This window comes from Serinus canaria, chromosome 17 (assembly GCF_022539315.1).
Source record: "Serinus canaria isolate serCan28SL12 chromosome 17, serCan2020, whole genome shotgun sequence".
NCBI lineage: Eukaryota > Metazoa > Chordata > Aves > Passeriformes > Fringillidae > Serinus > Serinus canaria.
In genome coordinates this window covers 9893869-9920944 of record NC_066330.1, presented here as the reverse complement: position 1 = coordinate 9920944, position 27076 = coordinate 9893869, and the positions used below count along the sequence as shown (strand labels likewise).

The following is a 27076-nucleotide window of genomic DNA, read 5'->3' as shown; positions in this document are numbered from 1 at the left end:
AGAGCTACCCCTCAGGAGGAGCTGCAGACCCTGAAGAATCTCCCATCAGCCGCCCTTGCTCCAGGCTGAACAAACCCAATGACCTCACCCTTCTCAGCTGTTCTTAACACCATCAGAAATCAAACTGTGCACTGTGAAATTCCTGTAATTTCTCCATTCCTTGTGAGACCCAGAGCCCAGGATATACATTCAAAACCTGTTTAGATCTTCTAGGGCACATTATTTGCAAAACCTCAACTTAAACAACAAAGTACAAAAGCTCTCCCCAGGGCAGGGCAGAACCAGACAATCCTACACTGAAAGACCTCACACAGCAAACCATAAACAGGAGATGCTGAAATGGATTTGCAACACCCAGTCCATGGGACAATTCATGGAGTAGGACACAAGCTGGTAACTGGAAAAGAAGAGATTCCCTGGCCTTGGACATCTACTGTAAGTGAATCCAGGGGGATGCAGATCTCCATCCACAGATACCAGTGTGGAGGCAGGGGAAGGAGGCCACCACATGCCTTTCCCTCTGGGCTCTCTCTCTCTCTCTCTCTAAATGCAAATCAAGTTTGAAGTCACACTCCTATCAAAAAGGAAGGTGAGAAGGGCAGTAACAGAAGCTGAACCACACCCCAAATCTGAGATGCTCTGTGGTTACTGCAAATGTTTGGAGGACACCTGGGAGCTGAACCTGGAAGGGAAGGTAGAAGTACATGGATCAAAATTACAGCAGAAAGTTGTATCTGCAGTATAAAACCAGTCCAAAATGTGGGAAAAGCCCCGAGACTTGACACCAACCAAGCCTGGGCCAACAGTGGTGCTTCAAACACACCCAAACTCCAGAGCAGCCATGACTGCAGCTGCTGTAACACACTGGATTCCTGCTTTTTTCTTTAATATAAAAAAGCAACCAAGAGTCATTAACGTCCCTGTCCCAGTCCATAACCAGTCCCTCTGAGCTACTCAGCTGTCCAGAGCTTGAAGGTTCTGTCGTAGGAGCAGGTGGCAATGAGCTGCCCATCCAGGGAGATGTCCAGGCCCATCACCTTCCCCTCGTGCCCCGCCAGTGTCTTCAGGGGGGACCAGCCAGGGTGGGTCCAGATCTTGGCCGTGTTGTCGTAGGCACCCGTGAGCAGGAAATTCCCGTGGTTGGCTGCACAGAAGAAAATTGCAAATGAAAACATGACATCTCTGCTCACCAGCACAGGCCTTGCTGAGCTACAGGTGTGGATGTGAGCTGCTGGAGGGGCAGGGCTAGGGAGCAGCAGGGACTCACGTTCAAACCTGACGCCAGTGACCAGGTTCTGGTGGGCAGGGATGGTGTAGATGCACTTCCTCTGCCGCAGGTCCCACACCTTGCAGGTGTTGTCCCCACTGCCCGTGGCCACGTGGTACCTGCCAAGGACGGGAGGCAGAGCAGTGTTTAGGGAGCAGAGTTTATACTCAGAACTCCCCCATCAGTGCCAGCTTCCTCCTTACCCGTTTGGGGAGAAGTTGATCCCGTAGATCTCCTTCAGGTGCCCTTCCAGGAACATGATACAGCGGCCTGTGCGCAGATCCCACACCCGGCCAAAGGCATCCAGGCCTCTGCAAGCACAGGATCACACACTGGGTTGGGCTGGGAGGGACCTTACAGATCACCCTGGCCATGGGCTGGGACACCTTCCACTGTCCCAGCCTGCTCCCAGCTCCATCCAACCCGGCCTTGGGCACTGCCAGGGATCCAGGGGCAGCTGCTCTGGGCACCTTGTGCCAGGCCCTCCCCTTCTTCCAGGGAAGAATTCCTAATTCCCAATATCCCCTCCATCCCTGCCCTCTGGCAGTGGGAGCCATTCCCCAGCAGACATTCCTGGTCCCAGGCAGCCCTCAGTGCAGAGCGAGGGCGCTCACCCGGTGCCGGCGAGAGAGCCGTCGGTGTGGAAGGCGATGTCGTAGACGCCCTTGCTGTGCCCCTCCTGGTGCAGGATCTCCTCCTGCGCCTCCAGGTCCCACAGGCGCCACGAGTGGTCGTAGCTGAGGAACAAAGCTCTCTTTAAATCAGAGTCACTCAGGCTGGAAAAGCCCTCCAGGACCATCAAGTCCAACTGTTAACCCAGCACCACCAAGTTCACCACTAACCCACGTCCCCAGGTGCCACATCTGGGTGTTTTTTGAACACTTCCAGGATGGTGACTCCACCCCTGGGCAGCCTGTGCCAGTGCCTGGCCACCCTTTCTGTGAAGACCTTTTTTCCCCAATATCCAACCTAAAACTTCCCTGGTGTAATTTGAGGCCGTTTCCCCTGGTCTCCATGTAACTCCAGGGAGAATAATACGATATTTCACCAACTCTGGGAGCATTTTATTCCCAGTGTCTCACACAGGGGCAGGGAAAGGAATCCCAACGACCTGCTGTCACTGACACTGCAGCAGCCCAGCTGTGGTCACAATGGCCAAGCCCTGCCTTGCTGTGGACAAGCCCTGGCACCACAGGGCCACCAGGCGGGCAGCCCATGGTCATTTCTGGAAGCCAGTGCCCAGGTGTCCGTACCAGGTGGTGCCCAGGAACCTCCCTGAGGGGTGCCACATCACACGGGCCACTCTCATGCTGTGTCCCTCGATGTCTGCCACCGGCTCATCACTGAAACAAGAACAAACCATTGGCCATTGGCCACAGGGGTCTGGCTCAAGCCAGGCCTTTGCCCACAGATTGGCAAAGAAGCTCTGCTGATGAAATCAAACCAGGCAGGAACACCAGAGCTGTAGCCAATGACTCTGAACTTTGCCTTTGGGCCACAGTCACAAAGCTCTGAGTGAAACCCTTTCTCCACACCTCCTGCTGGTTGTAAAGCTCTCCTGGGATTATGATGATGATTATTAATGAAAATTAACAAGGCCCTTGTCATTAGCAGTTTTGGAAGTACAGAAACAAACCACAAACTACCTGAACTGCAGGGAGTTCTGAGAACACAACATCCTGAACTGCAGCAACTCCTGCTGTTCTGCAGGATGCAGGCAGACAGGATGGAGGGAACATTCATTCTCCCAGAATGACAGGCAGCAGGTGAGGAGCATTCACACACAATCTGAACAGCATTGAAGTTTCTTTCCAACAGGTTAATTAAGAGATGTGGTCACATGAGCCTAACAATCCCCCTGTCCCTTTGCACAGGGGCACTTTTGCTGTTACAAACTGTGATTTTCAGCTAAAGATACACAACTGTGGCTCTGGGAGCTGCCTGCCCTTCCCAGGAGCACTGCAGGCTCCACTTCCCAATCAGGTGATGCTAAGACTCAGTACCTGAATCCTTCTCTTCCCAGGCCTGAGGGAGGTGCTGCCCATCTGCCAGAGCTCCTCTGTGCAGTTTGCACAATCTCTGTGTATTTGATCAATCCCTGTCCAAATCCTGGTGCTTTTCAACCACTCAAAAATTCATTTACTAATATCCAAGAGGGGCAATTTTCTCCTAAGCGAGCTGTTAGAATGAAACAGTCCCCAGACCTTCCATCCATCACCCCCAGCAGTTCAGCAATGCCCAGCAGCAATTCTGCCTCAATCCCTTTCAGACCATCTCCCTCACCTTGGCTCCCTAATCAGGGTGATCTCTCTTCCTGCTGAAGAGGGTGGCACATACTGAGGCCAGGGAGTGCACTGGGGTAGCTACAAGAAAAGGTCATATTGGCAGGAGGATGGTAAATGTCTGCAGGAACATGGAATGAACCCCAGCACAGCAATGCTGCAGCTATGCACATGTGGATCAGTTCTGACCTTTCCAGGTTCCAGAGTTTGACAGAGCCATCAGCTGCACACGAGGCCAGGCTCACATCCTTCTTGTCCAGGGACACTGTGGCCTTGGGGTGGAACACAATTGCCCCTACGTTGGTGCTGTGTCCTGAAGGGCAAGAAAACCAAAATTCAGAATGTGCCACGGGATCTTGGCCTGTTCTTCAGAAAAGCAGCATTCCCTTGGCACCTCCCTCACCAGTGCCAGTGAACTCTTCACTGTGTCCTCAGTGCAGGGTGGCATTGCCCTGTCACCCCCAGCCAAACTGCATTTCCAGGAGCACCCAAGGCAGAGCATCCAAACTGAAGGTTTGGAACCCTCAAAGTGCAAACAAAATTCAACATATGAATCAAAGGATTTGTCCTCACATCTATATTTAGTCCAAGTTGTGACCACTATTCAAAGAACCTCACTGTTGGTGACCTGCCCAAAACTGCTGCTGTTTGTAACCAGAGTAACTCAAACTAGGTTTGGAAACCAAACCAAATTGTTCAGAAATAGAAACAACAAACTTGGAGCTGAGGTTTGAGATGAAGGCCAGGTCTCCCTTCTCATTATATGACACATTCCCATGCTCCCAAGCCAAGGGATGCTCTCAGTAAGACAGAAATCTGCCTAAACACAACATTTTAAACCACAAAGTAATTCAGATGTGGGAGCTCAGCACAGAGAGGAACAAAAGAACCAAAAGCCTCAGTGAGAGCCCCTTGCTACCTCGTAAGGTGTGAACCAGGTTGCAGTCAGGCACAGACCAGAGCTTGCACAGCCCACTCCTGTGGAAGACAAGGAACGGATGTCAATGGAAAAGGACATCAAGGAACAGATCAATGTTCTTGTTCAACCAGCTCAGATCAATGAATCTCTGCTCAGCTCTAAAATGAGGTGATGCGAGCTCAGAGCAGCCTCTCACGATTCCCAAGCCTCCAAAACCATTCCTGTGGTCTCCCAGCCCCCAAAGCAGGTGCTGCCAGAGCAGTCTCACCAGCAGGCCGTGGCCAGCAGTTTGGAATTGGGGCTGAAGTGGCAGTAGGACAGTGGGCGATCGTCCCCAATCTGGCTGCAGAAGTTATTCAAGGACTGTAAGAAATACAAAGAAAATCATCAATAAATGACTGAAGTACAACCAGCCCAGAGCTATCCCCAGCCAAAGCTTGAGGTGAGGGAGGCAAATGTGCACAGGAGGAGGCAGAGGCCCTTGGAAAGTCAATTTCAAAGGCAGATGCTGCCCCAGAGCCACTCCAGCTCCAGGCAGGAGGGCCAGGGCAAGCCTGGCCCAGGTGGCCCAGCACAGCCTGGGGGCACAGCTCAGCCCCCCAGGGCCACTCATGGTGTGTGCCCCCCAGCCCCAGAGCTCTGCAGCTGCAGCTCTGACACAGAACTGGCTGGAGTTTGGCATCTGCCCACAACTCATCCAAAGAATTCAACCAGACAGACGGGGCAGAGGGGAGAAGCAATCCTCTGGAGTAAACAGGATTAGGGTGGCAGCTCAAGCTCTACCTGAGCCTCTCTGGTTAAGCTGGGAATCTGGCTTAGCTTGCTCAGAAAGGGCAGCTCAGAGTCATCCCAACCATGTTCAGCACCCAGAGCTGGTATTTGCCTTGCATTCCCTGGCTCCCCAGCCAGGCAAACCCCTGCCAGAGCCAGGAATACATTCGTTTAGCCTCACAGGTGAGTGGCAAGGCAAGACAGGGACGTCTCTGCACCCTCTGCCACATACAGGGACAAATTACATCTCCCTGGAGAGAAATTACATCTCCTCCTTCCTTCTCTGAAGGAATCAGAACATGCTTCAGAGACACAGGGAAAGAGGAAAAGCAGAACTTCCCAAGACTGCAGAGACTGATGTGCATGTGGACAGCACCTCAGGCAGCTGAATTCCTGCTGGGCTCCTGGAGGATCAGCCAAATCTTGTGAGCACAGTAGTGGAGCAGCTGCCAAACCCAAACCTACCCGCAGGGATTTGTGCAGCTCCTGCCTCTGGGATGTCCGGGTGGCCTCGGGGATCTCCTTGAGCAGCCGGGCCTCCTCCAGCCGCTTCGCTGCCCTGGGGAGAGCAAAGGTGGGGTGGCAGCCCCCAGAACTGCCCCTTCCCTGCTCCTGGAAATGCCTCTTCCCTGCTCTTCCCCCAAACTGGGCTAATGCTGGATCAGTCCCTGAGAGCTCAAGCTCTGGTCTCACTGGACCTGCCTCCCCACTCCCTGGATTTCCCGTGCTCCCCACAGTGGGATCTGCCCTTGCATTTGACAAATGTTTTCTGTTTTTTCTCACCTGGGGAGGGAGTAGTTGGCCAGCCACAGCCTGGCTGTTTTCAGACTGCGTGGGCCCTCGTGGTACCAGGTTTGCTGATACTGTTAAAACAGGAATAAAACTGATGGAAAAGCTGTGGTGCTGCTGCCCCTGTGTTCATTCCCCTCAGCTCCTCCCAGCACCTGCCTCCAAACCCTGCTGTGCTCTGCCTCTTTTTAAGGGCCTTATGCACAATTAAGCCCCAGGAAAAGGGATTTGGAGAGATAAATGAAACTCTCTGCCCTACAGATCCAATCCTGACATGCTGCCACTTCACTCAACATTCCAGATGAACCCTGACTCATCTGCATTTACTGACATGTTACTCCCTCCTTGTTTACACATCACCCAGTAAAAAGAGAAAGCCCAGAGCTGCAGAAATTATTTCTTACAGTACAGCTCAAAAATAATAAGGCAAAAGAGAGACAGAAGTAGAAAGAGTAATCAAAGGCAGAAACAGATGAAGCAGCAGGAACATATTTTTTTCTTCCCAAGTGTGAAGGAAAGTAAGGGACTTGCTCCAGTAGGTAAGAGCCCACACACCTGCTCTCCTGGTTTGCACAGAGAGCAGGGTCTGTGAGTAAAAACCACACTTGGTGCTCCTCACCGAGACCAAACATTGCCACAGATTTGCTGAAATGGGCAACACAGAAAAAGCCTGAAGGGATGGCATGAGAATCCAGAGGCGGGCCAAAACCAGGAGTCCTGGATATATCAGAGCTAAATATACCATCCCTCCCGCAGTACTGAGGAGACAGGAGACACCCTTACCTCTTCTTTGGACTTTTTGGACCTGTCATCATCTTTCCTGGTCTTTTTTAATGCGTCTGTACCAACCACTGAGAGGATGTTTCTTAACCTGAGAGGGAAGTCACGAAGCTGGATTTAGTCAGGGAATTGTCAGCTCACCTGACAAATATCAGTGTGACATTCCTTCTGCCTTGGGGTTCTTGGAACAGAAATCCCAGACTGGTTTGGGGTGGGAGGGACCTTAAAGCCCATCCAGTGGGCTTTCCCACCCCACCCCTGCCATGAGCAGGGATACCTCCCACTGTCCCAGGCTGCTCCTAGCACTGTCCAGCCTGGCCTTGGGCACTGCCAGGGATCCAGGGGCAGCCACAGCTGCTCTGGGCACCCTGTGCCAGGGCCTGCCCACCCTGCCAGGGAACAATTCCTAATTCCCAATATCCCATCCATCCCTGCCCTCTGGCAGTGGGAGCCATTCCCTGTGTCCTGTCCCATCCCTTGTCCCCAGTCCCTCTCCAGCTCTCCTGGAGCCCCTTCAGGCCCTGCAAGGGGCTCTATGCTCTTTCTGGAGCTTCCCCAGCTCTCCCAGCTGCCCTGTGGCACAGCACTGACACGGCAGGGCTCGCTGCACCCCAACTGCCAGGAAAAGCTCTGAGATTTGCCAGGTGGCCCCTCCCTGTGTACAGGCACAGCACCTCTCCCTGCGCTCCGCAGGGCCCTCTCCGAAGAGCGTGATGGGCTCTCCCAGGGCCCTCAGGCACGCCTTGACCTCGCAGTCGTCCGTGGACACGTTGATCTGCCGCGCGCGCTTGCGGCGCTCAAACTCCGCCAGCACCTCCGCCTGCCGCTCGCTCATGTGGTCCTCGAGGTCAAACACCTCCCCTGGGCACACACAGCCTGAGCACATGCAGCCAGCATGGCCCAGGCGACAGCCGGGGCTACCAGGGACCTCTGCAGGTCACCCAGATCATCCCCTGCCCCGGCAGGGCCACCCGCAGCAGGGGACACAGGAGGGTTTGGGACATCTCCAGAGAAGGACCCTCCACACCTCTCTCAGCTCTCCCAGAGTCCCTCAGCCCCTGGATCCTTCTCTCAGCTCTCCCAGAGCCCTGGGATCCCTCCCTCAGCTGTCCCAGAGCCCCTAGATCCTTCCCGCAGTCCCAAAGCCCCTCTGCCCTGGATCCCTCCTTCAGCTGTCCCAAAGCCCCTCTGCCCTTGGATCCTTCCCTCTGCCCCTGGATCCCTCCCTCAGTGGTCCCAGAGCCTCCCTGCCCTGGATCCCTCTGGAATGGGAAGATCCAAGCACGGAGCCGCCCACCCCTGGCTGCTTTGAGGTGATGCCCAGAGAGTAAGCAGAGACATTTGGAAGTGTCACATCTGCGGGGAGGGACAACAAAGGGTGTTCGCACATCCTCACCACTGCTGATGTTGATGTTGCCAGCCTCCATGGCAGCCTTCATGCCCTCCTTGCCCAGCAGCCCGGCCTCGCCCTTGGCCAGGCGCTCCCGCTCTTTCTCCTCCAGGCTCCCGTAGAAGATGGGCCCCCGCTTGGCCGGGGGAGCCTCGGCCTCCTCAGCAGCCTTGGCCTTGGGGGGCTGCAGGGAGAGCCGGGGGGGGCAAAGTGTGGGGACAGAGCACCCAGCAAACAGCCTGGCTGTGCCAGGACAAGAGGGCTGGGCACCATGCAAAGACCTCTCAGAATCCCAGCCTGGTTTGGATTGAAGGGGCATTAAAGCCCATCCAGTGCCACCCCTGCCATGGCAGGGACACCTCCCACTGTCCCAAGTTACGTCAAGCCCTGTCCAGCCTGGATTGGGGCACTGCCAGAGATGGAGCAGCCACTGGACATTGAGGTTTTTGCCTGAAGGCCAAACCACAAAAGTAAAATGCCACATTAAATTGCTGAAATCAGGTAATATTGGGTCCCCTTTAATAATTATCTGCAAAGGTATTTTTTGAAAAAGCTTTAGAATACGGAGCTTTTCCTCCTCCTGCAGCAGCACAGCCAGGAGCGATGCTATGCTCCAGCTCCCTGGAAGGCTGGGGAGTGCGCGGTGCCCGGCTACCTCCCCCCGGAGAGGCCTCACAGGAACTTCCAGGAAGACCAACCAGGATTAGGTGGAAGTGCAGGAAAACACGGGGGCCTTGGGGCTCCTTTAGAGCTCCGCTGTTACCGGTGCACCATAAACCCCGCAAAGCAACAGTAGTCGCGACTCCCGCGGCCTCTCCCGCTCCTGGGGGCCCGCGGGCGGCGCCGCGGCCGTGCGGGGAACGGGCCCGGAGCCGCCCCCATCTCCCGGACACTCACCTCGGGGGGCCGGGCCCCGCCGCGGGCCGCCGGTGCCCGCGCGGTGGCCATGGCGAGAGCGGGAACAAGCCTAGGAACCGATAAGAAGCTTGGAAGGGGAACGGGAACCAGAGAACAGGAACAGGGTAAGACTCGCCGCGCTCGGGCTCCGGCGCCTCACGGCCACTTCCGGATAGCGCAGGGCATGCCGGGAGGAGTGGCCACCACGCTAGTCCTGCAGGGCATGCCGGGAGATGCAGTGCTCTTTAAGGGAGAAACACGCAAGGCACGCCGGGAGACGCGGCGGGGTGAGGGTACGCGCGAGGCACGCCGGGAAATGCAGTACCCTCTAAGGGCGGGACGCGCAGGGCACGCCGGGAGGTGTGGGCGGGGCCCGCTGAGGTTGTGCTGCGGGTCGCAGTGCCTCCGGTTGCGATGCTCCGTCGGAAGCCGACGCGGCTGGAGCTGAAGCTGGACGACATCGAGGAGTTCGAGAGCGTCCGGAAGGAGCTGGAGGTGCGCGCGGGGCCGGGCGCGGGGGGCTCGGCCCGCTCCCGGCCCTGACCCGCCCGTTCGCCCGCAGAGCCGCAGGAAGCAGCGGGACGATGCCGAGGCGGCGGCGGGCGGCGAGGAGGCGGCGGCTATCGGAGCGCTGGGCACGGAGCACAAGAGCCGCGAGCAGCTCATCAATGACCGCATCGGCTACAAGCCGCAGCCCAAGGCCGGCGGCCGCACCGCGCACTTCGGCGCCTTCGAGTTCTGACGGGGCTGTCCCGGGACCCCCGGCAGCCCCGGGCCCCTCAGCCGGGGGTGCCTCGCCATTCCCCCTCTTAGCTGTTACATTTTTGGTTTTTAAGTTTGGTTAACACGCCTGTGAACGCCCCTTTGCCGAGTGTTTTGTTTTAAACAAACCCTTATTTTTTAAAATAAAATAATAATAATCCCACGACCTGGTGTAAATGGCTGCAGTGACCATGTGGGGGTGGAAACACCCGGACCACCCGTTCCTTGCTCCTGTGAGCAGGGGGATAAAACACCGCGGGAGGATCCTCTGGGAAAGTGATCGGGTGATCTTAAACCAGACAGTGGAGTGGCCACCTGAACCTCCTGAGAGAATCAATCTTAAATAGTGTTAGATCCAGGCAAACCCACAGGTTTATCTTGCTATTCTTTCACAACCTGCGTTTTTCTAGTAACTTGTATTTCACAGAGCTCACCTATGAGCTGGTTCATATAATTGTTTGCAACAGCATTTTGTGTTAAAATCAGAAGTGTCTGAAAGGAGAGAGGGAACTTATTTCTTCTCTTATTTCTTAGAACTTATTTCTTCTCCTTTCCCTTTTCTTCTATTCTTTCCTCTCTATTCTGCTAAATGAATCAGAAAATGTAAAATACTGTCACTCTTGAAAAGGCAAATCTTTGAATGATAACAAACACCAGATTTTCAAGTTATTTTCAGTGTCATCAACATGCCTGCGCACATTAGGCTCATGTGGATAGCACACACATACACAAAATCCCCCTTAATAATTTTTTAATCTTTTGAATCATCTCTGCATCTTATCACTTTGGAAAGTTTGTTAAATCTGTTTTGGCCCAAAGGTGCTTGTATTTACATGACAATCTGTACAAAGAGCTGTTGCTCTTTGTCTTTTTTTTTTACTACCTTTGGGAAAAATCCTTTTGCTGTAACATTAAAAGTACTGGGGTTGAAATAGTTATTGGCCCATAACCAGCAAGGTTTATTTCAGTGAAATCATAAGGGAAAAACCCGCCCTACTCTGGTGGCCCCACTGAGAAGAAGGTGCTGGAAATGTCTGAGAAGTGTTTTGGGATAAAGGTGCCACAGTTCTGGTGCCAGGCACTGCTCTGTCCTTTCCCAAGGCAAGCAGGAAAGAATCTCCTGTGTGTTACATCAGCCAGTCCCAAAACATCCCAGAGCTGCTTCAGTCTGTGTCACTGCTGGGCCCTGGACAGGGAATGGCTGCAGGCCTGGATCATGGGCTGCCCACATGCATGGGGAGTGACAGCCCAGATTCTCTGAGCAGCTTTTCCTTTGCACTTCCCTGTTCCATCTCCATCCAGCTCTGCTCAGCGTTACCCCAGCTGCCCTGGTTTGTCACCCCTGAAGTGGAGCTCAGGGCTGTTTGCTGCTTGGATCAAAGGCCACCAAACAGCTCCTTATGGCTGCTGGCACATGAAAAGGCCAAGGGCACGTGGATTCCTGCAGCTGGTCCCTAGACACCCCTCAGGAGGTGCTGGGCAGAGTGAGCTCAAATTTGGTTTAGGTGAGAGGAAGGTGAGGTTTGGGGCAGGAGGAGTCTGGCACACAGCAGGGTGAGCTGAAGGAAGCAACTTAAAAACCTGAGCAGCCTCTTGGTGCTAGGGAAACTCTGCTCCCTGCAGCCTGGGCAAGGAGCAGGGCAGGCTGCCATGGCCCTGGGCCTGCAGCAGGACACCTGCAGGGAATTCAGGAGCTGGAGGCTCTCCCTGCCTCTGGCCAGGGATGTTTCTGACCATCTTTAGCACAATGACCAGGGCTGGTTTTTCAGCATTCCTCCAAAGCAGACTTCAGTTAAATTCAGGCTTCCTGTGTTGTAGGTGCATCAAATTTCCGGTCAGGCTGGGAAAATGTACAGAACTTCAAACTTTTCCAACTTGAAAAGAGCCCCAGGCTGGCCTAGCAAAGAGCTGCATTTCCTGTCTAACACCACAGACAATGATCAGGGGCTGCTCTGCTGGGCTGGCATTCCCAGCAGGCCCCAGCTCTAAGAGTACAACACCTCAGGAGGTTGTTACAGCTCCCTAAAACCCCTCTCCAGGGCAGGCAGATCTGAGAGGCACCAATTCCTCTTTCCATCCCTCCCCAAGGCTGCAAAGTGTGACTGAGCTGGAACAAAGAGAGACTTCTCAGTGAATCTCCACATTCCATTGCAGCAGCTTCAGGGAGCTGGGGAGGCCCAGGGGATGCTGCTCCTCACCCAACCCCCAGCACCTGAACAGGAACACTGGGCCCTGCTGCTCCCTCCGAGGGTTGCACTGAGGACTGTTCCCAGAACACAGCCCCACCAGAGTAAAATGCAATCTATTTTATTGGTTAATTATGTACAGGAGATTCTTGATATTCACAGTAACACCAGACAAGTTACCCCCACAAAGAGCAAGAGTAAAAACAAAACTGACAGTCCACTGTAAACAAAACTAGAAATCCTGCTGGATTGGGTGGGACTGGCTCCAGACAAACTCCAAAGGCACTCAAAGAAAAGCAACAAAAGCCCTCTGAGGGACAGGGCCCGGATGCTCTGAGCTCCCTCCTCGGTGATATTCCGGAGGCACAGCGTGAGCAGGGCACAGAGACAGGCACAGGGTGGCACCCCCGAGCAGGACAGCACAGCCGAGCGCGCTGCACGTGGGTCACCCTTCCAGCCCTGCCCTCCCGTCTTACCAGGACAACTCAACTCAGCAGAGGGGCTGGGGCTGCCCCAGAGCTGCCGATCCCGCCCAGAGGGAGCTCAGGCTTTGCTCAGGCTCATGCACAGCACACAGTAACCTGGCTGAGGACACACCGTGCTGGCATCTGGTGGCAGGGGGGAGGCTGGGACGGGAGGTCGATGGCTGCTATGGATTGTCACATTGAACTGGGGAAAGCACAGCCATGGCAGGAAGAGCAGCCTGGACACGGCCCTTCCTCAGCTGTGCCCCAGGAGCTCAGAGCAGAGGGCACACAGCATGCCCTGCTCTCCTCAGCCACCTCCCCTCTCACCTTCCCTGGGCAGCCCAGGGTGCCCAAACCTCCCCTCGTGCAGGCCTGGGAGCAGCTGGGGCACCTGAGAGCCCAGGTGAGCCCTGCCAGGGCAGTGTCCCCTCCCTGTGCATGCTGCAGAAAGCTCTGTGCCCTCTCTGGGAACAGCATGGGCAGAAGAGCTCATTCTGAGGGAAACAATTCCAGGGGCACAGGTGGAACAAGAAGAACGAGGCAGAAAAGCTAAACAAGAACCAGACTGACACTGATGAGCCACAGCCTGATCTCCAAGTCATCCCTCAGACAATTTGAGTCTGGCCACTTGGATACACAGAAAAGTGGCTAAAAGGTGACAGCAAGATCAGGCCAAGCAGCTTCTGTTCCAAAGAAAGACACAGCAAGAGGTATATGAGGTGACCAGTGCCACCACACAGCCACTCCTCACTCCAGCCTGTGATTGTGATGGCAACAATTCCAGCCCCTTCCAGAAAAACCAATGGCAGCAGTGACAGTGTCACCCTGAACTCCTTCAGAGGCTAAGCCCTACAGTGCAAACCTCCCACATCAACCACCACCTCCAGCTTTTAACAGCTCCAGTTCTCTCTGACAAAGACTCAGATTTCCTCTCAGTTCCAGCAGGAGTGGGAAGGGATTGTCCATTTTCTCTGTCCAACACTAACATTCCTCCCAGCTCTCCAGGGATGGGGAGGGTGAGGTTTCCCCTCCATGATAGCCTGGAGGGTACAGCAGAGTTTCACCTTTGTGACAGGTGCAGAGAGGGCACCAGGAGGTTCTGTCACAGAGAGAGCTCCCTTCAAAGATCAGACTGGGGAAGGAAGCACTTTTCCTGTCCCTCAGCAGGAGGTGGCTAGAACTTTTCCATGAAAATAACTTTGCCTCTCTCACCCAGATGTGAATTTGCTAGAGAAAGCAGCTACATAGGAACCTAAGCCTGCTTTTAACTCAGTTCCTTTTATTCTCTAGTTGCGCTGTCCAGAGAAAACAAGATGTCCAAATAAACACTTGGCATCAGCCCAGGAGGGCTTTCATGAGGTGCAATTCAAGCCCTGGTAGCAGCAGTTGTGGATTTCCTTACAAAGGGTGGGAGGGTGGGCTCTGTGCAGGGACAGCAGCACCAGCACCATGGAGCACCCAGGGACACAGGGATGGCCTCACCCTCTAAGGCTCAGGGGCTAAAAAATCTCATTCCAAAGATTAGCTTTCCTCATATATCTGCTGCCAGAAGTCACCAGCAGCATCTTCAGGGAAAAAAAAAACCCTTCCTGTGTGTGCCCAGAGGCTTTTTCCCAGCAGGATTCCCTGTTCTCATGGCATGTCCCAGGCACCAGTCCCAGTCTGAAAGTGGTGCCTGTTCTCAGTGCCTTTCCCAAATTCCCACTGTCTTCTCTTCTAGCCAGTTACAGGTACAAAGTGGGCAATCTGGGTAGAAGGAAGACTCCAGCTTTGCACCCCTACCTCCAGCTTGGCAAAACCTTTTTAACATCCAGGTGCTAAACCAGGGCAGCTCCCCAAGTCTGGCCGGGCACCAGCCAGGCAGGAGGGTGGTTCTGCCCCTTCACAGCCTGTCCTACCTGGGCACTGGGCAGAGCCCACAGCACTGACTGAGTTCTTCACTGTCCCCCACTGCACTGAGAACCTGCACCTCCAGCATGGGCACACTGTGATTATCAAGACAAAGAGGAGTCATTTGGGTCAGGAATACCTTTTGATTATCCCACGCTGCTCCAAATTTCACCTGAGAAAACTGAAGGCTGCTGTAGTCCTGTATTTTCCTTCTCCTCTTCCCCAAATCTCTCCTTTACAGGAATGTGCTTGTTTCCCCTCTTCACCTCCAGCCAGGAATACCTTCCAGCCATTTTAACTTTAGTGTCATGAAATCATTATTTAGCTCTTGCCTCATTTACAGAACCAGTTTTAGTAACCCAAAGCTTAGCTCTATTCCATCCAGGTGCAGCTCCACAGGAAGTACCTGTGGGTTCAATGGTTTATTGGGAATCTTTTTGCCCTGTAAATGCAGAACTATTATCTGCTCCATAATTGGGAAGGGAAAGCAGCCCAACTCAAGTGTTCTCCCTGGAGGCTGAGTAAAGCTGCTGGATACATCAGATTAACAACACTCATCATCTCTGGTGGGCTTGGAGGGCAGGTTCATCCAACCCCTGAAGCACACAGTTCACATCCTTGGGTCAAAGTCCTCCCTCGCCAGGACACACCTGAGCGTGTCTGATGTGCAGCACCAAATCTTCCTCTGAGGCTGAGTCCTACAGCAAAAGGTGTCATTGGCCCCAAAAACCACAATGCCAGGGCAATCTCCTCCCCTGGCATTATGTACACATTGAAAAAAAAATCAAAATGAAAACAGCCATTCACACGTTATTGGCAACTGATCTTTTCCTACTGTTCATTAAACCCTCACTGATGAGCATTTACAATTTAAAAATAAAATGGTTTTGTTTTCCTTTTAAAATAATTTCTACAGTTCTGTCAGCCAACTAATTTCAATCACAGCGTAATCTAAGAATAAAGCAAATCCTGGCCAAGAATGGCTGCCATGGACTCTCAGAAGTCAAGGGGAGCAGCGTGTCCCAGCTCCTCACATCCCAGCATCCCTCCAGGAACCTGTAGTGAACTCCAGTTGATTTTCTTTATCATGATTCTCTTGGCAGCTTAGGAATGCTCCAGTCCTCAGGTGGCTGCACTGGGGATGGAGAGGCCTGTGGCACATCCAGTGCTAATGGCAGTGCTCTGTGATGTCCACCACCACTGCCTTCTTCCAGCTGAAGAAGAAGTACCCAGTGCCCGCTCCCGCGGCCACGGCGATGCACAGGTACCCGTTGTAGGTCATGAAGATCAGCATGAGGAAGTAGCTGACCACCACCTGGATGATGTGCAGCACAGTCTGCAGCAGGTGGGGCAAGCTCAGCATCTGCTGGCTGGGAACACAAACCCAAACAAGTCAGCAAATGGAACAGGTGGGAAATGCACATCCCCAAAGAGAAAGCTGCCAGGACAGCAAGGTGGGCGTGGGGTGGCACAGAAGGTGACACCAGCCTGGGCAGGGACTCCTGGCACCTGGAGCTGTGGTTTTGCTCACAGAGCAAAACAAGCATGGAGCTTGCTGGGAAGACACAATTTTTAGCTGAGAAACAGACTTTGCCAAGCTTCTTTTACCCCCCCTTACTCAAAAGCTGACTGGTTCCTGTTCTGCACCTAGGCCTTGACTACCTGTCAACAAAAGGACCCTGAGTGTTTTCTGTCAGGATCACTGGATGTAATATCCAAACTCTGTTCCTCAGAACTCCCCTAAACGTGTTCATTACAAAAACCCCAAGCCCATCTGGCTCCTTGCTGCTTTCCTCCTTTTGCATCATCCTCGAGGGTGCTCAGGAGTCCCCCATCCTCCAGTGCCATGCAGCACCGCAGTCTGGAGCCAGGACACTCTCCAGAGATCGAAACTGGCTGCAAAAAATTTCTTCTGTGCCAGTTCCACCTGCAGAGCTTTGCTTTAGAATGAAGTGCAGGCCTTACCCCACGGTTTTGTGTGTCTCCATCAGGATGGTGCCATTGGGGCCGGGCACTGGCATGGAGTTGTAGCGGATGCTGACTTGGGATTTCCGGAGCAGACACTCCCGGGCAATCTTCAGGCCTTCATAAAACATGGCCAGGAAAAAGACAGCCACAAAAGCACCAGCCATTTCTGACAAGAGAGGAAAGGAAACATTACTGTCTCTGGGCAAGAGAAATGTGTCAGCAGAGTCACTGTGTGATTGAACCCCACTGTGCTGCACAGGCCATGGCCAGGCTCCGTGTGCATGCACAGATAGGTGGGAAATGGGAATTTCATCCAGACTCTCACTGCAATTCCACCCATAAAGCAAAAGCAGCAATCACTTTTGCTAATAAAACCAAATTCTTGAACTCTACTAATATCTCCATTTTTCTTTCAACCCACAGATGCCATTTAAACCAGATTCAACACAGCATGTCCACAGATTTTTAGCACAAGTAACAAAGTAATTCCTGAAACATGGATCTGAAACACCAACTGCAAACCTTTTGTTTGGACTGCACAAGATGTGTTACTAACCTCCAGGAGAATTGATTGTAAGTCCAGAGAACAGCAATGGCACATTCTCACAGCTGAAGTGGAAAGTCATGGCCTGCCCAAAACACAAAGAACACCAAGATGAGCCTGAAGAGCTCACCTCGAGGAGCTCACAACAAGGTGTGGCAATGGGGTTTGTATCAGAACAAGAACTCAGATCCATTTATTTGTTCACCACCTAAACTCCAAGAAACTCTCCAGCGATCTGGTGTAACACACAAATGAGACAGGGATGAGATGCTCCAGGCTCCAGTTCCCAGCTCCTTCAGGCAGCCCTGGGCAGGAGGCCCTGTCCTTCACAGGGCTCCAGAGAAGTGCCTTCTCCTTGCTTTTGGAGCTCCTTTTCCCTCAGCATCAGCAGTGGTCAGGGACTGGGGATGTCTCCATGGAGCTCCTCCTTGGCTCCCCATCCCCTCTGGAACTGGGGACAGGGCACTTTCCCCTCCCCACTTGGACCTTGTCTGGATGATACAGGTAAGGGTTGCACAGGTGAGTCTGCTGGTCCTCTCCTGCACTGTGCCAGCAGTGTTGTCTCATGGAATTCCCAATATCCTGTGGGAAACAGAGGCCTAAACACAGCCACACAAGGAGATAAAGCCAGTTCACAGCTGCCCCTGGGTGAAAGTAAAGGCTCCTGAGCCTGCACAGTGAATGCTGTGGGAAGGGGAAACAGCAAAGATCCCCAGGCCAGCTGGAGGTGATACCAACTTCCCATCTAGGTAAAAACAGCTTGGCATGTCTTGGGCACAGCTGCACACAGGGTTTTCACATGGGAAGTCCTGACCAAGCAAGAGAAACTTCTCTTTGAACTTCCCTCATTGCTTAATTAAGGTTATTTGCTGAAGCTCAGAATTATGATTCATTTCAGCATCTATAAGAATCAGCTCATTTTCCCCAGAGCAGAATTTACTGTAAACCACCTTTTAGAGAGTACTTTCATCTCTTCAATGAATTGAACATATTTACATTTAAAACAAAACACACATAAATCAAAGAACTGCAGCTGAACCTGAGCCTGTTACTTGGTACCAGAGAGGATTGGGAAAACACACAATTAATCTGCTCAGTCTGTTATCTAAGATGCTGCACCTATGCACTGCCTTCCCTAAGGCAGATTTATTTGCAATATGAATTCAAAATCTGGTGCAATTACTCACAGTTTTCAGCTGCAGGGCAGGGCAGGGTCCTGTAACTATCCAGTCAACACTTGACATTTGTAAAGAAATGACATTTACATGGAAAGTAATGGCCCAGGGATGCCAATACTGAGCTGAGATGATGGGAAGAGCTTCACAAGGAGAGCAGTGGCAGTGCTGGACTGAGAGCTCCACGTGGGCCATGCCCACCAAGGTTGTTCTGGTGCTCTCCTCTCCTGCTGTGACACTGGTTGCAATAGAAATAAAAGCAGAGGTTCTTGGTTCTCTCCTCAGGCACAGAGCTGGCAAACAAACTCCAACTGATGGTTTGCAAAATCCACTCCTGAGAACACTCTCATATGAAATAGAAATGTGCCCTCTCTCCCCTGCTTTTGAAATTTAATCATAAACAGACATGTTTTAATAATCTGAAACTCACTCCAAAAATATTTAGGAAAAGGAGAAAAAGTTGAAAAAGTTCCTAGAACTGGCTACACAGAAACACTGACCCTCCAACCATCTCCATGGAAACTCTGACCAGAATCTCTGCAAAGCCTCAGTGATGCCAGAATGCACAAGTCTGAACCTGCTGCAATCAAAGTCAGCTGGAGCAGCAGGAATCAGGACCTTAATGTCAACATGGCAAAGAGCCCTGGCACTGCTGTGCTACCCAACCAAGTGTGCCCTGAGGGTTCAGGAGGGAAGGGCACAGAGGGAGCTCAGCACAGCCCCTCACATTGCTGGGCAATCCTCTCAGGGCTGCCTGGAGCTCCCACTGCCAGCCTGGAGAACTCAATCCATCTGTTTCCTGCAGGAAAAATCTTGCTTTGCATGTCTGCCCTTAGCTGGCTGCAGAGCAGACACTGGGCTGGATGCTGGAAAGGTTTTTTCAAGAAAAGATAATTTTGCCAAAGGATCTCCAGCTATGAAGTCCATTCCTGCTCTGTATCCCTCATGTCACTCCTTCACTCCTGAAGACCCACAATGGGATCTGGGCTTAACCTGGATGGATTCCTGCCTGCCAAAGCTCAGCTTCATTTGCAGCTCTCCAGAGCACAGTCTTTAAGATGACAGGTTACTCTGAACCACAGACAAGGGAAAGCTCTCTGGTTAATTCCCCACTTACCATCATCATCATGTCGTGGCCCCCATGTCCTGAGGCTGTGGTGGTGGGGTGATGATGCTCAGGAGGATGCGAGGTTGGCAGCATGGAGCTGTTCATGTGGTGAGACATCTTGAGGACAGAGAGATTCAGAAAGGCACATAGAAAAGTGGGACCCTGAAAAACAAACAAACAATGAAGCCCTTTTCTAAACAGAATGCGGTTTCTCTACTGCTGCTGCATGAGAAAATATTCCAAGGCACTGAGAACTGCTGCCTCTGGAAAACTCCTAGAGCTTCCTCATGGTCCTGCTCTGGCTACAGAGAGCACACAGCAGGACACTTTAGAGAAGGTGTGTCCCTCTGCAGCCTAATTTGATTGAGATGTCACCTGGGGCAAGTGCTCAGCATAAAGGAACATTTCTTATCTACATTAGGAAAAAAACAGAACCCCTTCCCAAGTGCAGTCTTGCAACAGGCAAAAATACCACAAGCACCACTTTAAATTGCATATACTAAAGGATCAGATTACAGGATTTCTCTTAATTGACAGTTATGCATTTTATTGGGAACATGTTTAACACAGAAATTGTGTTAGTTGGAACAAGACCTAATGTCAGGCAAAGGTCTGCAACAGCTACAGGCAATCCAATTTCATTTCCATGAGCTTTACATTGCCACATCTCCCCTGTAATCACATTACCCACATTGAGAGAAACACTCAAGAGGCTGCCAGTCCCAATCCTTAATCTGGTTACCACAAATCAAGGCTGTCTGGACACACTAAAAAAAATAAAAAATAAAAATACTCTCTTTGGTCACCTGTGGGCATGGCTGCTGCACTCTGGCCCAGCACTGCCTGGGCTGGCAATTGCTGGTGGGAAATTAAAATCATCAGGTTCAAACAGCAACAGGAGAGAAAATAACCTGGGAATACCAGTCAGTCCTGAAAGCACAGCATCTGTCCTATTGGACCCTGCCTTTATTCCAGTCCTGCACTGAAGTAAAACCAAAAGCAAATTTTGGACACTTCATCAAATTAAAGTTTAAAAAGAAATGAGATACAGACTTCCTTCAACATAAATCATCAGGAGAGTTTACAAGTGTGTTTTTTCATTTTTTTAAGCCAAAATGCAGCACTGAGTTTGAACAGGTAGGCATGGCTATATTTAGATTGAAGAGAGGAAATGAGACTCTAGAAGAGCTTTCTGAACTGCAAGTAGCAAATACAGCCCTGAAAGGCACCTGGTGGTGGAGCTAGCTCAGTGTATGGCAGTGACCCTGTGCAGGGGTCACTGGTGGCCCAGAACAGCAGTGCCAGTGCAGCCCCATGACAGGGGACATCCAAGGCCTTTGGGGTTAAACTGAAGCGAGCAACGAGAAATTAAACATTTGGGAAAGGTAAGGAAACAAAGTCAGCAGTGCCAGGGAGGAAGTCGAGAAAGACAGAGGTAATACCTTGCAAACACAGAAATTAAATAATGCAGGGAAGCACCAAGAAGTAACACCAGGTACTCACAGCTCAGGTATGTTCTCCATCTCTGTGCAGAAGTTTGTATCCCATCTCTTATTTCATCAGACAACCTCACAATACTCCCCTGGACAGTAAATTGGAATCATGGAATCCAATGGCACTGGCTAAAGCAGAATGAATTCCCTGTCCATATTTCTACTAATATCTTTTAACTCACTTTGTCCCTGATTTGTGCTTAAATATTGAGACCAGAAAAATGTTCATAGGGAGATAAATAGGAGAGAGAACAATGTAAGCAGCAGCTCAGCTGAGACAGAAAAACTTCACCAAGGGATACCTGCAGAATGCCCAATATGATTTCCATATGGCACAGCTTAGAGGGTTTTCCTGTTCAAGAGCTGAAATGTTCAGGCTCTAGAACTGCAGTCCCAAAACATCTGGGAAAAGAACTCTCTGCCAAAACACACAAACTTCAATTTGTCTTCTGCATCAGGGAAGGAAGAAGAATGGCCCAAGTGCTTTACCCAGAGGATCAAAGGTAAATGTGCTGGGAGAGGAAAGACGTAACACAAGAACTTCCCCTCTCCTGCAGCCAAAATCTCCTGGAATCACAGAACCAAGGAATATCCTGAGCTGGAAGGGACCCACCAGGATCGCCCAGCCCAGCCCCTGTCTCTGCCCAGACCCCCCACCAACCCCACCCTGGGCATCCCTGGCAGCACAGTCCAAAGGCTCCTGGAGCTCTGGCAGCCTCGGGGCCGTGCCCATTCCCTGGGGAGCCTGGGCAGTGCCAGCACCCTCTGGGGGAAGAACCTTGCCCTGAGCTCCAGCCTGAGCTGCCCTGGCCCAGCCCAGCCGTGCCCTGGCTCCTGTCCCTGAGAGAGCAGAGTTTTGAGCTGTCCCTGTCTCTTCCCTCTTCTCAGTTAACTGACCCATTGCTTTTCCTTTGAATACAACATCCTCACCAGCTACTGTCCAATGATTATTTATTCCTTTTAGGATTTCACATTCCTGTCAAGCTCAGCAGGTTTCAAAATGCTCCACAGAAGCCCTGGCTGGTTATCAGGTAAAACTGCCTTGGTGGCTGGGCTGTGTCCAGCTTTTCACTCCTTTCCTTCTCACTAATCATCATTTGTCTGCAGAAAGGGAGAAACAGTGGATGTGTTTGGGGATATTTACTCTGTAGGAACAAAGAACACAGTCAGGTGTTCAGGAGTAGCTGCCTGTGCCTGGGCAGGCCTTGGTACAGGTTACAAAGGGCAAGCTTGACCCTCACCCAAGTATCTCCTTCCCACCCTGCTATCCCAGTGCTCCAACACCAAATCCAAGCCCTTGCTGCAGCCACCCAACACTGAAGGACATTTTATGAGATCCTGAAAGGAGGAGGTATTAAGTAGCTTAAGAGGAAATAACCTCACCTGAGCCACTTCAGCTGTGTTTTGTGTCACTGAAAGTAACAGTGGATAAATTTCTGTTTAAAAAGAAATCTGTTCCAGTGAACAATCAGACTCTGATTTACAACTTGAGAGATCCCTACCTAAGTCTCAAAGTAAAAAGCAATATATAGGGCAGCAGCAGCAGCAACAGGTTAATGGGTGTCTAATATTCCAGGCTGCATATCCCTGGTTGGTTTACACAGCTCCTAAGAAACAAGCTGAGAGATGTGGAGCTCTGTGTGTCACAAGAAGGTGGTGCTTTAATAAGAAGGTGGTGCTTTAACAAGGCTGACTCCATACCTGAAGGGAAAAAAATCCACCCCCTATAAGTTTCTATTATTGTAAATTCTTTAAATAGGCTTAGCCTTGTACAAAGCCAGCCTTTCAGCAGGTATTTCTGCCTGAATGGGTGATTTGATCCTACTCCATATGTTTGCCCTGAGAGGGAGAGGCATTGGAGCAGATTCCTGAGCATGGAGCCCTGGAGAGGCACCTGCCACAGCCCCTGGCTGCTTCAGGCTTAGGTACTCTGAACACCTGAAGGGGACAGACCCCAGGGTGTACCTATCACAAGGGACACACACACACACACACACACACACACACACACACACACACAGAGTGATTTTTGTGCTCTGCAGTAACCTACTGCCTAAGAAAACAAACAGGGTGGAACAGGAGAGAGGAATGAGGAAATTCTCCTCCAGGGCTTCTTTCTTTCCCTCTTAGTGCTGTTACCCCAGGTGAGAGAAGACACAGCCTCCATTTCACAACCCCTCAGATTTTTAAGAAAAACTGCAAGACTCAGAGCTGCACACAGGACTTTTCTTTTTTTAAGCAGGAGCTCAGACAGGCCCTGCACACTCTGAGGTTTCTGTCCCTGCACACTCTGAGGTTTCTGTCCCTGCACTGCCACCGTGGCAGCTCTGCAAACCACGCTCAGGACAGGTGCAGTAGGAGCAGGATCTGACAGCAGCAAACTGTCAGCACCAGGACTCACCCCCACCCCAACCAACACCAAACCAGTGCTGCCTCACCTCACACACACCAGGAGGCCACAGTTTGCAACTCCAGGGCACAGAGAAGGGGAGGACAGGCAGGAGGTGCCAGGGCACATACGAGTGCAGGTAAAGGAGCTGGACCAGATGAGATGCCAAAGCCAGAGCAGTCCTTTCAAGTAGGTCTCAGCCAAAGATCACTGCCATTACCCCCTCCACAGCTTCCCAATCTATTCCTTCTGCTGCGTCCATCCAGAGTCCTGAAACTTCACAGCAAATCACAGTTTTTTCTGTGCAAACACCTAAGGAAAATACACCTTCCAATGCAGAAACACAGGACATGCAGAAAGAGGACACATTATGAGAAGGATCTAGCAAGCTCCCAGGAAGTACTTTACAATCAGCTCAGTGTCAAACAGATCTTCCGTAAAGTCCCAAAGGGAATGAAGCCCCTTTCTAAATCAGAAGTCCAACAGGATTAACAGTGGAGCCCTAAATCAATGCCCATTACAGCATCAACTCTTCCCTTCTAAACAGTGCCTCACCTTTCCCAAACCAGCTCAGAAAACCCAAGAAATAAAATTCCACTGGCTCTGCCCAAAAGGACCAGAGCCTTAAAAATCTCCTCTGCAGTCTCCTTTAGAGCAGTTTGTCCCACAGAGAAGGTGCTGCTGCAGTGGCCAGCACAGGACTGGCTCCTGCTTGGAACCCTCCCGACCCCTCTCAACAGCTGGAGTGATTCATACCCAAAGTCTCTCACCAACACTTCTGATAGCAAGAACAGGTCAGGAGGTCCCTCGCTTCTCCTGTACAAGTGAGAAACACTTGGCAATATTTACTAAGAATTAAAATCAAAGTTCTGAGAGAAAGCCAAGGGAAAATTATTAAAAATAGGAAGCTGGAAAAGCAAAGACCTGTTGCTTACATTATCACATATGGTTCAGTGCTGCATGACATAAAGGAATGCTACAGAAAAAGCACAGAAGGAATGGAAAAGGCACCCAGGAGTAGAGTTGCTCTACTTACAGCAGTACTGCTGGCAGACCCACCTCCACTGGCTCCCAGCTTGTGGTCCCAAGCCCAAACCCTTTTTTGTTTAGCAGTGCTGTCAATGGAGTGGGAGGGAAGCAGCAGCCTGCAGACACTGCAGCTCTGTTCACTGCCTCTAGCTGTGGGCTCCACTGAGCTCGTCATCAGGAGACCTAAGCACTGCTTTTAGTTTATTCAATTTCCTGGCAAACTTTTCCACTTTAACTGCTTCCTTTCCAAATGGGTGGACTTGTGATTCTTCCAGGATGCCAGGCAGAGCTCCAGAGCTGCTTAAAGGCACAGCTGAGGGACACAGCAGTTCCACCTGCTCATGCTGAGGCAGCACCCACCAACAGTAGCCAGGGTCCCTGGGCCAAGCTGTAAAGACACATTTTAAAGACACAGGGAACAAACACCACATTCTTCAGCAATGCAGCAGAACACGTGTTACAGATACACACTGCTGTTTCCCAGTGTGAAAATTCTCCCTGGAACTCTCCCAACTAGCTTCAGCAACCCCAGGCTGGCACTGAGACACAGGGAGGGACTGTGCTGTGCCCAGCACATTTAATTGCACACCTCTGGTTTTCCCTTGCACAATTCCTGAAGAAGGAGCTCTTAGAGTTATATTAAGAACTCAAGGAATGTTTGTGAGCTCACAGCAGAACTGTGGCTTGCCCTAGTACTGCCTCACCACCTTAGTCTCATCCTAAAGCTTTTTCCAGAAGTTTAAGACTTTGCAAAAGCTCAACACACCAGAAGGGGTTTGAATAAAGGGAAAGAGAAGGGCACAGCTCCAGAGCTCCAATACACACTGAGGGTGAGGCTGTACAAATTTGGATTTCCTGGGGCTTGTCCCTGATCATGGAAGTTTGCTGGATTCAAACTGGATCAGCAGAGCCAAGGAACAACCCACAGTGTGACACAGGGCACATTCTCCCTGTCTACCTGTGAGCAGGCTGAGCTATTCCCACCCACAGGTTCAGAGCTTCTGAAGGATGACAGGCACTCTGGAGAATGTCCAGCCAGAGATGCCAGAGGCTGCAGTGCAGAGAGTGGAGAATAATGGGCAAAAAAAAAAAGAGCTGAGCAGGGCTGCAAACAACATCTTGTGTTCAGGTTCAAAAGGGGACAATGCTTGGGCAGCCTCTATGGAAGGAATGCCAGGGTGGAAGCAGTCAGCAGGGATAGGCAGCCAAGCTGGGAGCAACCAGAGCCCAACTCTTCCAGCACAGGCAAAGAATGGACTTTTAAAATGATGTGCAGGCTTTCATGTTTTGTGAGGGAAGAAATCCACACAGATCTGATCATCTGCCATCACCTCCACTGAGGATCCCAGCTGGAACCATTACAGCACTGTTGTGGATGCTGAAGATAATGACAAAGTTTTGGCACATTAAAACCACTCTGCAGTTCATGAGACATGCCCACAGCTGATGGGATTTGCCCAGGCTGAGACAGACCTTTATTAAGGTGATCCTGAAAAATCCCACAGGCAGGATGTGGGAGGAGAAGGAAGCAAAACCACATCACCCACCCAGGGAGGTTTGGGGCTGATGCTTTAAGCCAGAGTTGCGCTCAGGTTCTCTGCAGCACAGGCAGATCACAGGGCTGGGGCCACCAGTCACACCTTGCAGTACCTGCTCCTCCAAACACCCACCCTTCAGGCCTCCTGGTTCCATCATTTACTTCTTGTACTAATATGTTTGTCCCTCTCTTTACCAGGTTGCTGCGTCCCCAAGGCTCAGGCCACCCCTTCCATATGGAGCCATCACACAGCACCCACAGATATGGCAAAAACCCCAAACAGTGCTCCAGTTCCACACTATGGATTCCAGTTGGGATGCTGGCTCACACAAGCTTCCTGAAGGTGCACCACATCATTTGGCAGCTTGATGCAGCTATATGCATTAATGAAAGTTTAATTAAAATGAAGATTAAAACAAGACTATGAAGTATCAGCCTATGTTCAATCCTTAAAGTCCTGTCCTCTGCTCTGAATCAAAGCATTCCTCAGCTAAAGCAACTAAAAACTAAACTACTAAAACTAAAGCAAAGCTGGTCACAGCCACTCAGCACAAGCCCCATTACTTGAGGGGGGGCCAGAGGTCTTCCTCTCAGCATGGCTATAATAATGGCCCTTTGATGGAGTTTATTTTCATAGCAAACCTGCCTGATCACTCTCTGTTAGAGGCTTTGCTAGAAGGGGATGGTCATTCCTAACCTCCCAGCTTCTGCAGACGCCTCAGGAAATCTGTAATCTTTGAACAAGAAGAAAAAATAACCCAGGACAGATTGTTCTTTACAGGACAATATACTGAACTTCATTAAGTGAAGCACACACCATGTCATTACCCACAGGCCCAGTGGAGTGAAAGGCAGCTGAAAATAACCCTGCAGAGCACAAAACCTCAGACTCTAAGCCTGCTAACATCAGAGAAAAGGCTGAGAAATGCTGGCAGGAGCTGTGTAAAGGTGACAAAATAATGGGGAGTCAGGCTGAGCCTCCCCTGTGGTCAAGCGTTTTCCTCAGCCATACTGAAACTGCAGGAGACAGCAAAGCAGTCAAAGGATCTCATGAGAGGCATGGTAAAACTGAGGAGTCCTTGCCAACCCCCTCCTGGTTGTAGACTCATTTCTGCAGAGAAGTGTGGCCCAGCCCAGGCGCAAACACCTGGAAGGCACACAGAGCTTTGCATGGAGATCCAAGAGTGATCCTCTACTGTCTCCATCAAGCTGAGACCAGGCAGTTACACTTACTGAAGGTACCTACCAACTTAACATTCCTATTCCTCTTCTATCCTACTCTACCCTACAATACCCTTCTGCTTGTGCTGGCCACCTCTCAACCCTTGCCTTGGCAGCTGTCCTAGGGTGACTGTTATCCCCATTCGTGTGTATGTAATTTATGCTGGATATTATGTTCTGTGCCTTTAAGACTGGCAGAGTGAAGGTTTTGT

The 27076-nt window shown here is 51.4% G+C and overlaps 3 protein-coding genes across 8 annotated transcripts in view; 1 reads left to right on the top strand and 2 right to left on the bottom strand.

Moving 5' to 3' along the window:
• Positions 1-129: 129 nt before the first annotated feature.
• PRPF4 (pre-mRNA processing factor 4) lies at positions 130-9287 on the bottom strand. The gene is made up of 14 exons (XM_009093529.4): positions 9096-9287; positions 8205-8382; positions 7483-7669; positions 6812-6899; positions 6023-6102; positions 5705-5798; positions 4737-4831; positions 4469-4527; positions 3739-3862; positions 2521-2610; positions 1882-2004; positions 1471-1578; positions 1268-1386; positions 130-1144 (listed from the first exon to the last, which is right to left on the bottom strand). The coding sequence occupies exons 1-14, from the start codon at positions 9144-9146 to the stop codon at positions 951-953; spliced, it is 1590 nt and encodes a 529-aa protein (XP_009091777.1). The 5' UTR covers positions 9147-9287; the 3' UTR covers positions 130-950.
• Positions 9288-9429: 142 nt separating this feature from the next.
• CDC26 (cell division cycle 26) lies at positions 9430-15137 on the top strand. Its single transcript, XM_030232588.2, has 2 exons — positions 9430-9590; positions 9658-15137. Exons 1-2 carry the CDS (start codon positions 9510-9512, stop codon positions 9835-9837), a joined length of 261 nt encoding a protein of 86 aa, XP_030088448.1. The 5' UTR covers positions 9430-9509; the 3' UTR covers positions 9838-15137.
• Positions 12149-27076, bottom strand: part of SLC31A1 (solute carrier family 31 member 1) — a 27517-nt gene continuing 12589 nt past the window's right edge. For 3 of the 6 annotated variants that reach the window (XM_009093528.4, XM_050980982.1, XM_018917849.3), the window contains exons 2-5: positions 19205-19357; positions 16925-16997; positions 16366-16534; positions 12149-15770 (exon numbers count right to left, since the gene is read on the bottom strand). In XM_009093528.4, the coding sequence (XP_009091776.1) occupies positions 15569-15770; positions 16366-16534; positions 16925-16997; positions 19205-19312 (552 nt within the window). In that variant the 5' untranslated portion in view covers positions 19313-19357 and the 3' untranslated portion in view covers positions 12149-15568. Of the gene's footprint in view, positions 15771-16365; positions 16535-16924; positions 16998-19204; positions 19358-20698; positions 21308-23126; positions 24029-24113; positions 24495-27076 lie in introns of those variants that run through there. The other 3 variants (XM_050980981.1, XM_018917850.3, XM_050980983.1) reach the window with 3 other exon arrangements.

Excerpts from the sequence above, each read along its gene's own strand:
- PRPF4 (XM_009093529.4), bottom strand. The coding sequence starts at position 9,146 with ATGGCCACCGCGCGGGCACCGGCGGCCCGCGGCGGGGCCCGGCCCCCC. Across the intron at positions 2,611-3,738 it reads AAACTCTGGAACCTGGAAAG|TGATGAGCCGGTGGCAGACA; the intron begins GTCAGAACTGAT and ends TTCTTGTTTCAG. Across the intron at positions 1,145-1,267 it reads CACTGGCGTCAGGTTTGAAC|CCAACCACGGGAATTTCCTG; the intron begins GTGAGTCCCTGC and ends TCTTCTGTGCAG.
- CDC26 (XM_030232588.2), top strand. The coding sequence starts at position 9,510 with ATGCTCCGTCGGAAGCCGACGCGGCTGGAGCTGAAGCTGGACGACATC. Across the intron at positions 9,591-9,657 it reads GCGTCCGGAAGGAGCTGGAG|AGCCGCAGGAAGCAGCGGGA; the intron begins GTGCGCGCGGGG and ends GTTCGCCCGCAG.